We start from the raw sequence: 17,346 nt of genomic DNA, 5'->3' as shown, positions 1-17,346 counted from the left end.
TCTCCCCCCGGCCCTCGTCAACTGGGCTTATCTATTGTTTTGTGGCTGCAATTTTCACCGGTTCCGGTTCCCAGGTTGTCTGTTGGCGGTGATTTCCGATTCATCCCAGATTTCTCTGTCAAATGTTATTTTAAAGGCCTTACACTGGACTTCTATTCTAGAGATTTGTATTGTTTTAACTGAAGATTGTAGTAGAGTTGTAAGCACTCGGAATGGGACAGACCGAGGACTGAGATTTTTACTTGGGAAACTGGAGGCGTCTTCTGCTCCTGTTTGGGCTACATGAAATCGTTTGGAGTAAGGAACGGGAGACGTATGTAACTGCAACAAAAGTTGCTTTTTCAGGTAACACTTTTAAAATATATAATCATTGGCTATTGTCCGCTTAAGTATAGTGGCAGACCCTTTGTAAGCTGCTACTTGAGGTTGAAGGAAGGATAGTTGCGCGAATAGAGACAGGTCAGTACAAAGAGTGGTTCAATGCAATATAGTCATGAGATCATTTGTCGGTAGGTTTGGTTGCAACTACACGATTCAGTCGACGTGGTGAAACTGTTGGCTTGATTTTTTGCCCTGTCAATTACTCAAAATATAAATTGGCATATTATAGGCTACTTTCTTGCCCTTACATGGAGCCGGAGTGGCTTATTCAAAGACAGGATCTATTCTCAATGTAATTTGTATGGTCTGGCGTCCTTGCATTAAGCGTGGTCGAACAGGCCTGTGAAGTGAATGTGCAAAGAGGCAAGAATTGTGTGCACTTTGGCCGTTTGTCTGCCTTTACCAAACCAGACCCAACATGTTTATTAATCGGTGGTTTGTTTCAAAATGGTCTCTCCCAGAGCGCCACATTGTATGAATTCTGTGAGGTTTTGTGACAAGTTCTAACAGATGACTATGTTCACTTCCGGTAATGAAAATCTCCCTGTGATTGTAAACATCCACCTTACTTCAGATCAGTCAACAGATTATGCAGCTCTTCATGAAACAGAGTACGGTAGAGTTGGTGGGCAAGCATTGTGAAGTGAATTAATACTGTGTGTGTGTGTGTGTGTGTGTGTGTGTGTGTGTGTGTGTGTGTGTGTGTGTGTGCGCGCGCGCGTGTGTGCGTGCATACAGACAGCAGCCCACAGTAATCTACCCATGGCAATCCTTGTGAGGTTAGGGTTTGTTAGTACTGTTTATTGACAGTGCAGTCTAACCCTAAGCAGTCTACTGGACAAACATAGTCTAATAAGTCAAGACGGTCACATTTTCTTCTTCAGGACAGTCTACAGGACAGTCACCGTCTCCCTCGAGGCAGAAAGAAAACCATGTCTGCTACACAGCTGGAATGGATGAAGGCTGAACTGCACATATAGGGTTAGGGTTGTGCAGAGGGCTGGTGAGTTAGTAGGGTTAGTAGAATGGACGCAGGTTGAACTGTATATGGGGGATTAGGGTTGGGTTGTACAGAGAAACCCACGTGTGCTACACAGCTGGAATGGACGAAGGCTGAAATGTACATAGAGGGTTAGGGGTTAGGCTTGTACAGAGGGCTGTAGGGTTAGTAGGGTTAGTGGAATGCACGCGGGCTGAACTGAACACAGAAGGTTAGGGTTGTACAGAGGGCTGTTGGGTTAGTAGAATGGACGCAGGTTGAACTGAACACAGAAGGTTAGGCTTGTACAGAGGGCTGTTGGGTTAGTGGAATGCACGCGGGCTGAACTGAACACACACAAACGGCTGTTGGCAGAGGAGTGAGACTCAATAACAGGTGCCGTTTGCTGAGCAGCACACTTTAAAGGCACAGGAATGACATGCGCGGACTTATGATGATAATGACATTACCGTTTTAGGAAATGTAATTTAATTGCTCGAGGAGTTATGGTTGAGTTTAATCTCACATGAAATGTGGGAATCGCATCTCAGAAAAGACAACTGGCACCATAAACTTGAGAAGACAAAGGGACAAGAAGAGAACAATGACCACTGATTTCAAGATATCAGATTTCAAAGTTCACCCCGCTCCTTTGAGGTGCTAGTGAAGTTTGAATGGACGGAGAGAGAGAGAGAGCCCCTCTTGGCACGGGGAAGATGCCTCCTCGTTCTAGCCTCTGACAAGCACAGCAGGTGGTTTGAGTGCCATGAATGGATTCGGAAGGAAGTCCCCCCCCCCCCCCCCCACACACACACACACCATCCCCCTCTCTCTACTCACTGTGATTGGCATTGGTGGCTGGCTGCCATGGCGATAAGACCGTACCGCACCACGTAGAGTGAGCCAGGGCGATTACAGTTACATTTTGGTAAAGTCTGCCAGCTAACACCAACCCTACCCTGTGCTGACTGTTTACTAAGGAAATCTGTCCTCACAAGCAGACCGAGCCAATCCCATTTCCTTACTCCGCTTACAGTCTAGTTTCGTGCCTGTCTAGTCTTCACACTAAAAGTTATTTTATCAGCATTTTTACCATTCATATATTTCATTCACAGATATGAAGACCGGGTTTTGCCAAGTTATACTTGTTTTATATGTAAGAAAAGCTTTAATCACCTATACTAGGCAGTGTCAAGTGTTCTGTGCCCTGCTGAAGGTGTTATGCAACGACTCAAAGGTTTCCAGGACCTAACCCTCTCTAAGTACACTCCCGGGCTGCACCTTATCTGATTCACCAGAACGGGCCTGTGGCTCATATCACATGCTTCTCCCTGTGGAGTTGAGTGCATCTCATTCATCAGGCTATAGACGGACTCTGTGTTTAGCCTGCTGTGTCTGATGCATAATCAGCAGCGGCAGAGACACAGGTGTGTTAGTGTACTCACACGGTCATTGCCAATAATCACGGAACACACGTGCCTCCCCAAACTCAACAAGCTTTGAGCTTTTTCCTCCAATACATTTTCAGATGGAGATTAGAATGAGTTTCACTGAGCATGTTTCTACCGTGGAGTCAGAGACGGGGGTGTCTCGTTTAACCAGGACCCTAAAAGAGGGATCACATGAGGGCCTGTAGTTGGATTATCATTTCCACCCCTCCCCTTCCCTCGTCCATACCTCTCTACCTCTCTACATGGTGGATCTCAAATCCTCTCCTTACCTGGTTGTTTTAAAACGGCGTTGGTCCTTTCGTTCGTTCATCTGTCCTATGAGATGTACCAGAGCCCACCACTAGGAGTGCTAGCCTGTTAGTAAAACGGTGTTCGCTTGTCCATGAGGCTGGCTGGTCACTGCCAGAGACACTAGGAGCTTCCAGCCAGCAAACTGGAGCTGGGGGAGCCGACACACGGACATCGATCACGACGGCGTCCCACGCTAACGTACGTGGACATTTAGAAAGATGCCGTACTGGTGAGCTAGCCAGATACACAGAGTATCGGGATGACTGGACGCGCAGATGGAGGGCTCGTCCGAGGATGACCTAGAGAGAGACGGGTAGGTCATGGCTGGGCTAGGGATGGCAGAAAGAGGCTAGGTCATGTATGTGTCCATACCATCAATGCTATAGAAAAAATCGTTCTGATCCTGGCATGTGCTCGACTGACCAGCGAATGCCCCCCCCCCCATCTAGTCACTATTTAGTTCATGAGACTTGAAGCAATGCGGAGAAAAGCCAGAAATTAGCAACTGTGGCATCAGAAATGTGAACGGTTGCCATGGTCACGGTATGGGAAGGGGCTCAGGCCGTGGGAAGCCATACATCCCATAATGACACTGACAAATGTCAGCTTTGTATCCTCCCTGGATCTTTTCAAAGGACCTTGTTCTCAGCTTCCATGTACAACTGAGCTGCAGCATTTGAGGGAAAATTGGAAGAAAAAAAAAAAAGCTTGGGTTGCTCCTCATCAATGGAAGCATTATGTCATGAATAAATTATTTTTCTTTATAATGTAATATCCCTGGCCTGATGCCACATCACCCTGAGGCTATTTTTAATGGACAGGCCTGATGAGGCTGTCTTTAGTGGACAGGCCTGATGAGGTTGTCTTTAGTGGACAGGCCTGGTGAGGTTGTCTTTAGTGGACAGGCCTGATGAGGCTGTCTTTAGTGGACAGGCCTGATGAGGTTGTCTTTAGTGGACAGGCCTGGTGAGGTTGTCTTTAGTGGACAGGCCTGATGAAGCTGTCTTTAGTGGACAGGCCTGATGAGGTTGTCTTTAGTGGACAGGCCTGGTGAGGTTGTCTTTAATGGACAAGCCTGGTGAGGTTGTCTTTAATGGACAGGCCTGGTGAGGTTGTCTTTAGTGGACAGGCCTGGTGAGGTTGTCTTTAGTGGACAGGCCTGGTGAGGTTGTCTTTAATGGACAAGCCTGGTGAGGTTGTCTTTAGTGGACAGGCCTGGTGAGGTTGTCTTTAGTGGACAGGCCTGGTGAGGTTGTCTTTAATGGACAGGCCTGGTGAGGTTGTCTTTAGTGGACAGGCGAGGGGGGGGGGGGGGGGGGGGGGTTACACACTAAATAGCAGGCATTCATCACAGATGAGCAAAGGATCGGAATAAGTTTGACGACTTGGACAGAGGGAATCTCTTGAACTTGTTCAGGACGGGAAAAGGTCATAGGTCGCTCAGGACACGATGCCGTCCGAGTGGTAACCCTTTGAAGACTGTCCAGCGTGACACCAGGGTTTAGGGTTAGGGTTGCAGTTAGTATTAATGTGCCTGAATAGATGATTGATGATGTAGAATGTGGATGTCTTATCAGTGGCTGATGCAGCGCCCCCCCTGACTGAATAGACTGCATAGTCTGTGTGTGGCCTTAGTGTATTGTATTATGTTCAATACACGCATGTCTCCAGGCTGTGTATGTTTTGTGTGTACAGTATGTGTGTGTTTGATATATGTTGGATATGAGCGTGTTGTGTATGTTTTGGAGGGTTTGGTTGTGTGTTCAAGCAGGCGGCGACCCCTGCGGTTCGCTGTGTGGAAGCGAGGGTCTCATCTGTCTGTGACGCCCGTGTGTTCACACTGTTAACGCTCTCTGCGCTCCCCGGAGACAAGGCTGCTTTTGTCCTGCCAACAATCCACACAACGGCCATCAGTCTGCCGGCGCCTCTCTCTCTCTCTCTCTCTCTCATTCTCTCATTCTCTCTCTTGCTCTCTCGCTCTTTTCTCTCTCTCTCGCTGTCTCTTTCTCACAACGTCTCAGTATCACTCTGTTTCTCATACATTATTAGTATCATTAATAATTATTATTATTATTATTATAATACATTTTATTGGTAATGCACTTTACATTTGCGGGAAAACAGATAAGTTCCAATTCCATTCTGTTTCACACAGTTTCAGTATCATTCAGAATTGTCACTTTTCTCTGCAGCTTCTATATTCTATACTATTCTATATCTATATTATTCTATGTTAATCTCCATCATCCCTCTCTTTTTACCTCGTTATTGATTCTCTCTTTCTGTTGTACCCTCCCTCTTTCCTGAGGTCCGCTCCTCTCCTTGATGTTACCTGTTTCGACAGGTAGAGAGTCAGTGTCCCGTCCTAACCCTAACCCTAACCATGACCCTAACCCTAACCCACCCGTCTCAAACAAGCAGAGGGACCGTCAGAGCACAGACACGTTCAACCATGACACGAGTCGGCTGGTCTGGGCTGTGGGACATGGAGCCAGCGCTTCAGAGGTGCACCTATAACACCGTGTTTGAATGAAATCCGTTTCCTGTCTTCCTCCTGAACACCGTCTCTACTTGTGTTGGGTTAAGGTTGGTGTGGTTAGGGTTAGTGTGTTAAGGTTAGAGTGGTTAGGCTTAGTTAGGTTTGTGTTGCAGATGGCCCTCGAAGAGGAAGTGAATATCCGCCCCCCATGCCATATCATTTCACTGGCTGTCCATCTATCGGCCCTGGGTTCAATAAAGGCCGGTCTGTGAGCAGATATCTGCTGATTTGTGCTTGTTTGAGCCTTTGATGTGTGGAGGACTAAATGATGTCCTGTGAAGCAGACGGAGAGGTTAGCTGTGTGTGTTTAATCATGCTCGTAGCAGACAGAGAGGTTAGCTGTGTGTGTTTAAACACGCTCCTAAACCAGGCTCATCTGGAGTCTGGCTTCTGCTCTGGTATCTCCCTTCACCACTTCATCTTTCCTCGTCAGTCTGTACACACAAACACGTACACAAACACACACACAACACACGCACACACACACGCTCACTCTCTCACACACACACACACTCTCTCTCTCTCTCTCACACACACACACACAAAACACGCACACACACACACTCACTCTCTCTCACACACACACACACACACTCTCGCTCTCTCTCTCTCTCTCTCACACACAAACACACTCTCTCTCTCTCACACACACACACACACACAAAACACACGCACACACACACACTCACTCTCACACACACACTCTCTCACACACACACACGCTCTCTCTCTCTGTCTGATGCGGCCGCTGTTCCTCAGGCTTCTGCAGGGTGTCCTTCTCCTGGGTATCAAACACCTGTTCCTCCCTGGTCACACATGCCTCTGTGATCTCTCTCTCTAACATGCCCCCCCCCCCCCCCCCCCCCCCTCCCCACACACACACACACAAAGCACTGGGCATGTAAGGAGGCTCCCCTGTCTACAAACAGGATTGAGCACAGCAGGCATGCAGATTATGTTTTGATCTCTTAGGCCTGGACAGTGGGTAACACGCGCACACACACGCAAACACACACACACACACGCACGAGTATTAGATGAAACTGAGCTTTCTTGGGTGGGTGGGGGGGGCATCATCTATTGAACACTGAGGGGCTTGTCTCCGTCCTAGACAGCCATATAAGTGGGAGGGCAGATTACTGGAGGGTGGAATATGATCTTCGCGGTCGGGTTAGACCTATTGTTCATGGTAATTTGAGTCACGGAAGTCCTGAGTAGTCTTGCAGCAGTCTTTGTTTCAGCATGGTCGACTCTTCAAGATCAGAAAATGCTTCAGTGCAGTGAATTAGCGAGTGGTTCTGTCTCTGGTCTTATCTGACTGTTGATATGTTCAATCCCTGCAATAGATAATAACCACCGTACTAAACCAATCCATAGAATCCATGTAACTAAATCAATCGATAATACTAAACCAGATACATGAAGCTTGTGATTATAATATTCAGTTGTTAGGTCTGATGTTAAAATAGACCTGATTGCTGCTTGTTCAAGTACAGCCCAGGTCTGCTGCCATGAACGGTTCAGGCTCACCAAAGCGATCTCTAACACGGCTCTGGCCGAGCTAAACGGAAATCCTGTTCATGTCCTCCAGGCTCGGCGATGGGTTGTGTCAAGAGCAAGGAAGACAAAGGCCCCACGCTCAAGTACCGTCCAGAGAACGCCGCCTCCACGCCGGTTAACGCCCACCTGGGCCACTATGGGCCGGACCCCACGCACATGGGCGGGTCGCCCGGCTTCAAGGGGCCGGCCAACAGCCACGCCTCCTCGCTCACGCCCTTCGGAGGGGCGTCTTCCGTCATGACGCCGTTCGGCGGCGCCTCCTCCTCCTTCACCTCGGTCGCCGTCAGCAGTCCGTTTCCGGGCGTCGTCACGGGTGAGTTCGCCGTCCCTAACGATCTCGTAACTCTAACCCCGAAGCGCAGGTCACACGGACCCAGTGGATGGACGAGTACTCCTGACCGCTCCCCACCACTCTTTAGCTGGTGTCGGACAGGAGTTAACACAGAGTCATTATCACGCTGAGGGGGTGAGGGTTAGGGTCATTCACACCATCCCAACAGTCCATCACACTTCTGGACGGTTAGTTCTGAGCCTGTTAGTAGAGCCAGGCAGTCAGGCTTCTAAACCTTTTTTTTGGGTGACTTTTTTGATTCTGACTAAAAACGAAAGTACCTTCACTATAAATCATGAACTGACAAAATGAATCACGTTTTCATTTAATGTAAAACAATCTTTCAATAGCCTATAGGAATATCCTTCTATTCCATTAAATCCAGACCTGCTTTCTTTCCGAGGGATAATCTGATCCTGGCATCCTGCCTGTTCAATATCCAGATCAACTTATCCGACGTGGCCAGTATTTCTTCACTCTGTCCCTCAGGCCAAGCAAAACACTTCATTATCTAGTTCATTTTCTAAGTGCTTGAGTCACATTGGTTTAGCCAGCTGGCTTGTGATTCCTACCATTCAATTGGGTGATTCTCATCTCTGAAAAGCAGATCTATATAGTATGAGGATGTGCGTTGCCTCAGTCAGTCAGGCTATCACGTCAGTATAGGATTTGGTATCTGGTCAGTGTACTGTAGCAGAGTCGATGTACAATGCCTACTCATTTAATCCTAACGTGCTATTTTCCTACTAGGTGGCGTGACTTTTTTCGTGGCCCTGTACGACTATGAAGCGAGGACCTCGGATGACCTGTCGTTCCAGAAAGGGGACCGCTTTCAGATCATCAACAACACGTGAGTATATGTGTGAACGGCCGTGTGTTTCTACCAGCTGTGTGTGTCGGTTGTGTGTTTGTGTGCCAGTTAGACTCGGGCTGCAGTCACGACTGCACAGTTTGACAAAGGCTTCGTTCAAAATGAATAATAGTTACAGGACCTCATGGGTCGTTTATTCGGCAATTACACACAAGCGTCGATACCGACCTCCTCGGGGCCGTGCTGTCGTTTTGATTTTCATCATCAGCGGAACTGTACACTGATTGGACAGGCCAAACCATACTCAGACCGGGATGTTCCTCGCGGACGTAGCTCAGAAGGTAGAGCGTGCGGCTGGGGATCGCGAGGTCCCCGGTTCGATCCCAGCTCCCGGCAGTGCCGAAGTGTCCTTGAGTAAGACACCCAGTACTAGACCCAGTACTATCGCCTCAGTCAGAAGGTTCTGGGCCATTCTGTGCAGTTTGCATTCTCCCCGTGTTTACAAGGGTTTCCTCCCAAATAAATGAAAAGCACGCAGAAGAACAGATCGCCAACGCTGTCCGTCCCTGATGAAGACGGACAGGACAGGATTCTTCTTCTTCTTCTTCTTTCTTTTCTCTCTCTCTCTCTAGAATAGAATATAAAGTGTATTTGCCATGTGTAACAGGGTGTCTCTCTGTACTCAGATCAGGGTCTCTCTCTCTCTGTACTCAGACCAGGGTCTCTCTCTCTGTACTCAGACCAGGATGTCTCTCCGTCTCTCTCCTCAGGGAGGGTGACTGGTGGGAAGCTCGCTCCATCAACACAGGGAAGAAAGGCTACATCCCCAGTAACTACGTCGCTCCGGCCGACTCCATCCAAGCAGAAGAGTAAGACATAATTCCCCTCTCTCCCCCCTCTCTCCTCCCCTCTCTCCCCCCTCTCTCCCCCTCTCTCTCCTCCCCTCTCTCTCTCCGACACAGAAGCTCATTCTAGACTAACTCATGTCGCTCTGCCAGCTGAACTAATGAAGACAGCGTGACGGTGGGTCACACACACAGACCACCCCGCCTCCTACACACGACAGGCCAGCATTGTCTCCGAGAACGGATGACATTCCTGCTCCCACACGGCCTGGGTAGCCCTGGTTTAGCGGGCGGTGGTGTTTTAAGACTGGTTTTCGCTCTCGTTCCCGGCGGCGTGGCCAGCCGGCTAATGATGGCCGCCAGATGCTCGCTTGGTGTTGATAACCTACTGTACACTATGGGGAGGCATTTGACATCATGTTAACTAATGTAGTTATGGCGGTGACACGTCACGCCAGTTGTAGTCAATGCTGTTTAGAAGAGTGCGGTGTGGTATTGGTACGTGCGCTACACATGCTCTCTTTGAGCCGAAGATTTCACCAGCGCCTGACCTTAGCTTATGACTCATGACCAGGGTGACGAAATCACATTGCACCGCTCGTTGTACCGGTGTGATGTGGCATGCGATGACTTGACTTGACTTGAATGTTTGACAGAAGTGCGCGCTTGTGTTACTCTTCGGCAGATGGTACTTCGGTAAAATGGGTCGCAAAGATGCGGAGCGGCTTCTCCTTGTCCCGGGAAACCAGCGAGGCACCTACCTGGCCCGGGAGAGCGAGACCACCAAGGGTGAGGGGGGGGGGGACGTCCCTACTGGGCATGTACAGTAGCAGTACAGTATACTGTGGATGATTCATCTGAAGAACACACACGTAGTAAACGGTGTCTTACCCTACCTAACCTTGCTGGGGTTTTCTGTCAGGTGTCTGCTCTGTCTATCCTGAGAATACACACATATACACGAACACACACTCTCTCTCTCTCTCTCTCTCACTCACTCACTCACTCACAAACACAAACACAAACACAAACACACACACACACACACACACACACACACACACAGTAAGCAATGTCAACCCTAAGGGTTCCCTGTCAGGTGGCTACTCTCTCTCTATCTTAAGAACACACACAGTAAACGCTGTCAGCCCTAACCCTGCTGGCATTCCCCGTCAGGTGCCTACAACACACACACACACACAGTATACGCTGTCAGGCCTAACCCTGCTGGGGTTCTCTATCGGGTATAAAAAAGAGATTGTCCGCATCACTGGTATAGCTCCCAATTGATTTATTAGGTTAACACCCTAGTGTGTGTAACGTTTCACCTTCCTCACACTCCGAGACATCCTCACACACCGCTAGGGTGTTAACCTAATAAATCAATCGGGAGCTATACCAGTGATGCGGACAATCTCTTTTTTTTTGCTGGCGTTTCTCTGTCCAGTACCTGGATGTGCGAGCCTTATACCTTGTTCTCTGTCAGGTGCCTACTCCCTGTCTATCCGTGACTGGGACGACATGAAGGGAGACAACGTGAAACACTACAAGATCAGGAAACTGGATAACGGCGGCTACTACATCACCACGCGGGCCCAGTTCGAGACGCTGCAGAAGCTGGTTAAACACTACGCAGGTACGTTACGTACGTCCCCTTGGCCGGCGTGACGGTCACAGTTGTGCAGGTACAGTTAGCACTCGGAAGAAATTGCTAGCGACAACGCGTGGACATTCCACCGCTGAACGCTCACATGGAACCTCATCATTAGTGTGGTTGGTAGCATGCACGCTACGTGTGTTGTTCCAGACACAAGATTATACGGTGTGGTCATACTCGGTGTGTAATATTCTCCTAGACCTACAGTAGAGCCTTGTTTAGTCACCGCCAAGAAGCAACACTAAAGTCAGACCAGACCGCAGCAGGCTAGGGATAGAGTCCAACCCTAACCCTGTTAGAACGGCAGAGATCACACCAAGAAGATGAGCTGGAAACGTCCGACTTCCTGTTTCCCGCCGTAATTCCCGCCAGAATCATCTAAGCGTGCGGGTGGTGGTGGCTGGCCCAGTGGGTAGAGCCTCAGACCAGTGACCCCAGCAGCTGGCCTGAGCTCATAAAGATATCGACGCAAATACAAATTACCACCACAATCATAAGGTCTCATGCAAAGCCACGCTGTCATCCTGGCTTCCGTGCGTTTGTTTGTTTGATCGGTCTCGTTCAGCCAGTGACTCATCGTTCCCTAAACACTATTTGTGGTGTACAGGAGGTCTAAATCATGTATTTGTGGTGTGTAGCAGGTCTAAATCATCTACTGTATTTGTGGTGTACAGTAGGTCTAAATCATATTATTTGTGGTGTGCAGTAGGTGTTAATCATCCTCATTAACATGCTTCTCCCCGGTGCGCGTCTCTCCCCCGTGTCCCTCCCTGGCTGCAGAGCATGCGGACGGGCTGTGCTACCGGCTGACGGCGGTGTGTCCCACGGTGAAGCCCCAGACCCAGGGCCTGGCCAAGGACGCCTGGGAGATCCCCCGAGAGTCCCTCCGCCTGGAGCTCAAGCTGGGCCAGGGCTGCTTCGGAGAGGTCTGGATGGGTAAGACGCACGCACGCACACACACACACAGACATGCGCACGCACACACACACTAGGCTGTTCATACGGCAGTCATAGGTTAGCTTCCCCACTTTGCACGCCTGTCAGACGATTGTTTTGGTGAGCGGCGCTCTCCCGTTTTGTCACATTCACTCTCACCACGGCTCAGACAGCAGCAAGCCCCAGCCTGCCTGCTCCCACTATGCAACCCTGGGGATCTCTCTCCCTCTCTCTCTCTCCCTCCCTCCCTTTCTCTCTCTCTCTCTCTTTCTCTCTCTCTCTCTTTCTCTCTCTCTCTCTCCCTCCCTTTCTCTCTCTCTCTCTCTCTCTCTCTCTTTCTCTCTCTCTCTCTCTCTCTCTCTCTCTCCCTCCCTCCCTTTCTCTCTCTCTCTCTCTCTCTCTCTCTCCCCCTCCCTCCCTTTCTCTCTCTCCCTCCCTTTCTCTTTCTCCCTCCCTTTCTCTCTCTCCCTCCCTTTTTCTCCGTCTCTCCCTTTCTCTCTCTCCCTCTCTCTATTTATCTCTGTGTTTCAATTCAGAGGGCTGTACTGACATGTTTACTTTGCCAAATAAAGTGGCAAAATATGAATGGAAGCATAACAAAATAATAGAAGCAGTAAACATCTTAAAACATCTAGATCTCTTGCTACGAACGGACACACACACAGACAGGCGGTCTCACATGCCACATACAGAAGCGCTTAAAAGCACTGGGCTTTAACAGTCTTTTTGTTCAGGCACGTGGAATGGCACCACGAAGGTGGCGATCAAGACCCTGAAGCCGGGCACCATGTCCCCTGAAGCCTTCCTCCAGGAGGCCCAGATCATGAAGAAGCTGAGACACGACAAGCTGGTGCCCCTCTACGCCGTGGTGTCCGAGGAACCCATCTACATCGTCACTGAGTACATGGGACAAGGTAGTCACACACACACACACACACACACACACACACACACGTGATGAAACATGAGAAGGCACACACTAAAAAGGAAAAGGGAAGAACACACTAAAAAGTACAATGCTGCTTTTCAAATCAATCTGCTTTCCATGGTCATAACTGTTGTATCAATTTCACAGGGAGTTTGCTGGACTTCCTGAAAGAAGGGGAGGGCAAATTCCTGAAACTGCCCCAGCTTGTTGACATGGCTGCACAGGTAGAGAGACCGCACTGTTATTCAGTTCCAGGTAGAGAGACCTCACTGTTACTGCAGCTCTAGATAGAGAGACCTCACTGTTACTACAGCTCTAGTTAGAGATACCTCACTGTTACTGCAGCTCTAGTTAGAGAGACCTCACTGTTACTGCAGTTCTAGTTAGAGATACCTCACTGTTACTGCAGCTCTAGTTAGAGAGACCTCACTGTTACTGCAGCTCTAGTTAGAGAGACCTCACTGTTACTACAGCTCTAGTTAGAGATACCTCACTGTTACTGCAGCTCTAGTTAGAGAGACCTCACTGTTACTGCAGCTTTAGGTAGAGAGAGCTCTCTGTTACTATAGCTCTAGATAGAGATACCTCACTGTTACTGCAGCTCTAGTTAGAGATACCTCACTGTTACTACAGCTCTTGAGAGACCTCACTGTTACTGCAGCTCCAGGTAGAGAGACCTCACTGTTACTGCAGCTCTAGATAGAGAGACCTCACTGTTACTATAGCTCTAGATAGAGAGACCTCACTGTTACTATAGCTCTAGATAGAGAGAGCTCTCTGTTACTACAGCTCTTGAGAGACCTCACTGTTACTGCAGCTCCAGGTAGAGAGACCTCACTGTTAATACAGCTTAAGAAAGACCTCACTGTTACTCAGCTCCTTACCTGCTCTGTCTGTCTGTCTGTCTGTCTGTCTGTCTGTCTGTCTGTCTGTCTGTCTGTCTGTCTGTCTGTCTGTCTGTCTGTCTGTCTGTCCTGTGTCTGTCTGTCTGCCCTGTTTCCGTCTGTATGCCCTGTTTCCGTCTGTCTGCCCTGTGTCTGTCTGTCTGCCCTGTGTCTGTCTGTCCGTCCTGTGTCTCTGTCTGCCCTGTGTCTGTCTGTCTGCCCTGTGTCTTTCTGTCTGCCCTGTGTCCGTCTGTCTCTGTCTGTCTGTCTGTCCTGTGTCTGTCTGTCTGCCCTGTGTCTGTCTGTCTGTCCTGTGTATGTCTGTCTGCCCTGTGTCCGTCTGTCTGCCCTGTGTCTGTCTGTCTGCCCTGTGTCTCTGTCTGTCTGTCCGTCTGTCTGTCTGTCCTGTGTCTGTCTGTCTGCCCTGTGTCCGTCCCTCTGTCTGTCCCAGGTAGCAGACGGCATGGCGTTCATTGAGAGGATGAATTACATCCACCGAGATCTGCGGGCGGCCAACATCCTGGTGGGAGACAACCTGGTGTGCAAGATCGCTGACTTCGGCCTGGCCCGCCTCATCGAGGACAACGAGTACACGGCCAGACAAGGTGTGTGTGTGCGTGCGTATATATGCTGTACATTGGACACATGCTATACAAAGACAAACACATCGCTGACTTCGAGAAACACACACACTATCGGGTCTTGTTTCTTTTCTAAATGTCGTTTTTCCTAATCCCAGTAGTGTTTGCCAGCATAAATTGCTTTCCACCACCCCCAGGCTCTTCAGCATGTTAAGTCCTGTTCTTCAACAAGTCTGGTTCCCTCTTGTCCACGCAGGAGCCAAGTTCCCCATCAAGTGGACGGCGCCGGAGGCGGCCCTCTACGGAAAGTTCACCATCAAGTCGGACGTCTGGTCCTTCGGCATCCTGCTGACGGAGCTGGTGACCAAGGGCAGAGTGCCGTACCCAGGTACGCGATGCGGATTTGGTAAAGATGGTCGTTGTAAGGACATGGCGCGTATGTTCCATCTCCTGTCTGTCGCCTCGCCGCTGCCCCCTGCTGTCTCAGTATGGCCCTGCGGTGTCCTGGGTGTGAGAGGCCCTGCCTTGCATGCAGAGAGGGGGGCACGGGTCAGAGAGGGAGCCGTTTTAGCAGGCTCACCTACCGGGCTGTGTTCCATTCCAGGAAGTTGTCAGTTGACCTTATTTGGGCATAGCTCCTCCTACTCTCCACCTTGGCTGAGCTACTCGGTCCTATCAGAATAGTAGAAGAAAGGAAATGGGGAGACGTCATCGAAGGGAAGGTTCTGGAATGGAACGCGCCCCACTTTTATAGTCTGCCTCTTGGTTGGCAAGCTCTTCGGTCTAACGCAGGGGGGATTCCAAGATACTCTGTCAACCAATGGTGTCTCCCACCGTTGTGCACCTGTCCATTGTCCAGTAAGAGACATGACTGTACTCTGCGGGATTTACATACAAAGGGGTATAAATCCACGGTCATCTCGGGCTACAGGCTTTGTTACTGGCTCCACTGCTGGTACCATAAACCTGTCCATTGGGCAAGCAAGAGATATATGGATAATGGCTAAAGATATATGGATAATGGCTAAAGATGAATGGATAATGGCTAAAGATGAATGGATGAAGGTTAGAGTTCCAGATTTTTTGACAGAAGAGACTTCCTACTTCAGATGTTCCATCTCATGCTCTGTTCTAGTTTAGGTACTGTATAAACATTTGTATCCGGTACTGTATGAGAACATAATCATTCTAAGACATGAACCTTGGCAGCATGTCAACATGTCACGTCACAAGCACACGGCCCTAGACACGACCACTAACAGCTGTTCAGCCCCCCCTCATCTTTCGGGGGTGTGAGAAACTGATCCTTGAGAGAGAGAGAAAGAGAGAGAGAGAGAGAGAGAGTGGGGGGTATCCACCATACCACCAGCTCTCTTTCATAACCCGTTTTAGCTACAACCCAGTTCCCGATGCCAACGTTGGCTAGCCCAGTTGTGTTGTGTCGCTGGCTACATAACAAATGTCTTCCTGCAGTTTACTAGAGACCAGACAAGACTACACAGCTATAGCTGAGCAGGGCAGAATGTAAGAGATTGTTTTAGGCCTAATGCCAAACCACTGGCATCTACAGATACACTATACACTATGACAAGCGCCATTTCAGTTCTGATAGGATAGGTAATCGTGGCTCTCATCTAGCCTTCCTGTTATCACATGCTACTTAGTTCAGGATTTCATCTCAACTCTACATCTAGCCAGAATTGCATTTTCTTGCAATAGAAGGTATTGAAGCACTCTATTTATTGACCGTGTTTATTTTTTAACACAGTCAATCAACAAGGAAATTAACTCTCCTCTCCTTACTGTGTTATAACAAATACAAAATGTTTTTGAATGGACTTATCTGTATTGATAAAGTAGAACTGTAATAAAGGAACATGTTCTTGTGCTCCGGGTTCCAGGCATGGTGAACCGGGAGGTTCTGGAGCAGGTGGAACGGGGGTACCGGATGGCCTGTCCCCAGGGCTGCCCCGAGTCCCTCCACGAGATGATGAGGGTCTGCTGGAAGAAGGACGCGGACGAGAGGCCCACCTTCGAGTACATCCAGTCCTTCCTGGAGGACTACTTCACCGCCACGGAGCCCCAGTACCAGCCCGGGGACAACCTGTAGGGACGCCAACCGTCGGCCACCGCGTACGGCCACAGCACCCAACGTCGGACTTGGAATTGGAACTACTGATCTCCCAGTGTGCGATAGAGAGCCACGGTACCAACCTAGGCATAACCTGTAGGGACTTGAACCATCGGCCGCCTGCTTTGGGCACCATGCAGAGCTCCAGAGAAGCAGCACGTCAAGGTCTGTTTGGCTACAGAGCCAAGGACGTTCGGGACGAGCGCAGCGGGGCGGTTTGAGACGGGCTCGCTCGTTATCCAGTCTGTCGTGGATTGGCTAGACAACTGTGACGCGTACAAGGCGGCGTTTCTCAGAGCAATGCGTTTTGAATTGTTGTGAATCGCAGCAGCGCACACTTCTGCTTTCGTTTCAGATTAAGTGTCTTTATTTTCCCCGTTTGACTTTTGTGATATTTTCAAAATCAAGATATTTTGTACCGATTGATTTGTCTTATTTTAGTTTTGGTAGAAACGTTTCATTAAAGTGACCAAGAACTGTGGTTGATGAATCTTAAAGCATGTGCTGTGATTGCAGGTTTAAAGAGAAAGAAAGAGGCAGAAATGTAAAGAATGATAAAGTTAGGGCATACAGTATAGAAATGTGAAGAATGATAAATTTATGACAGTATGAAACTGAGAATGTATGGTGTGAGAGTGACAGGCAGAGTTCACAGGGAGAGAATCAGTAAGTAATAAGTGATTTGTATGTTTCTTTCAAATGAGGCGACTTGAACCACTGGTGTGGTTTTATGGAGAGTTTTATTTTCATGCCATTGAGGGGGTTTTGAAAAGTGAACTTGAAATCATATTGATTAGAGGTGTTTTTTGATAAACCCCCATTGGCCAATGCCCACATGCTTCTGCAATGTTTAAATCATGGTTTGGGGCAAATTGTAATTTCCTAGTCCTAGAAATACACTACAAATGGTGAATGTGAGCTTTGTATTGTTTCTTTATTTCAACCCGAATCAAGGACTGGTGTTTAACTCCAGACACGCCATCACCAGTCTTTCCTCTCAGCCAATCAGCTCATCAGCAGATGAGCAACGGTCCGGCGGGT

At 49.0% G+C, this 17,346-nt stretch overlaps 1 protein-coding gene across 2 annotated transcripts; it reads left to right on the top strand.

Annotated features, from left to right (window-relative positions):
- The first annotated feature begins 214 nt into the window (after positions 1-214).
- On the top strand, positions 215-16,915 carry yes1 (YES proto-oncogene 1, Src family tyrosine kinase). 2 transcript variants are annotated; one of them, XM_084447075.1, is made up of 12 exons: positions 215-345; positions 7,233-7,514; positions 8,283-8,382; positions 9,114-9,212; positions 9,874-9,977; positions 10,675-10,824; positions 11,626-11,781; positions 12,516-12,695; positions 12,857-12,933; positions 14,045-14,198; positions 14,431-14,562; positions 16,076-16,915. In XM_084447075.1, exons 2-12 carry the CDS (start codon positions 7,241-7,243, stop codon positions 16,282-16,284), a joined length of 1,635 nt encoding a protein of 544 aa, XP_084303201.1. In that variant the 5' UTR covers positions 215-345; positions 7,233-7,240; the 3' UTR covers positions 16,285-16,915. The 2 variants fall into 2 exon arrangements, with proteins under 2 accessions (XP_084303201.1, XP_084303202.1); XM_084447076.1 differs by having other exon boundaries at positions 313-317.
- The last annotated feature ends 431 nt before the right edge of the window (positions 16,916-17,346 follow it).

The sequence above is a fragment of the Borostomias antarcticus genome (genome assembly GCF_949987555.1).
Source record: "Borostomias antarcticus genome assembly, chromosome: 12".
Lineage (NCBI taxonomy): Eukaryota > Metazoa > Chordata > Actinopteri > Stomiiformes > Stomiidae > Borostomias > Borostomias antarcticus.
The sequence above is the reverse complement of the archived record's forward strand: the minus strand, read 5'-3'. Positions and strand labels throughout refer to the sequence as shown.

Bases quoted from the DNA above. Each gene is read 5' to 3' on its own strand.
- yes1 (XM_084447075.1), top strand. From the start codon at position 7,241: ATGGGTTGTGTCAAGAGCAAGGAAGACAAAGGCCCCACGCTCAAGTAC. The intron at 7,515-8,282 runs GTGAGTTCGCCG...TTTTCCTACTAG, and splicing joins GTTTCCGGGCGTCGTCACGG to GTGGCGTGACTTTTTTCGTG. The intron at 9,978-10,674 runs GTGAGGGGGGGG...GTTCTCTGTCAG, and splicing joins GGAGAGCGAGACCACCAAGG to GTGCCTACTCCCTGTCTATC.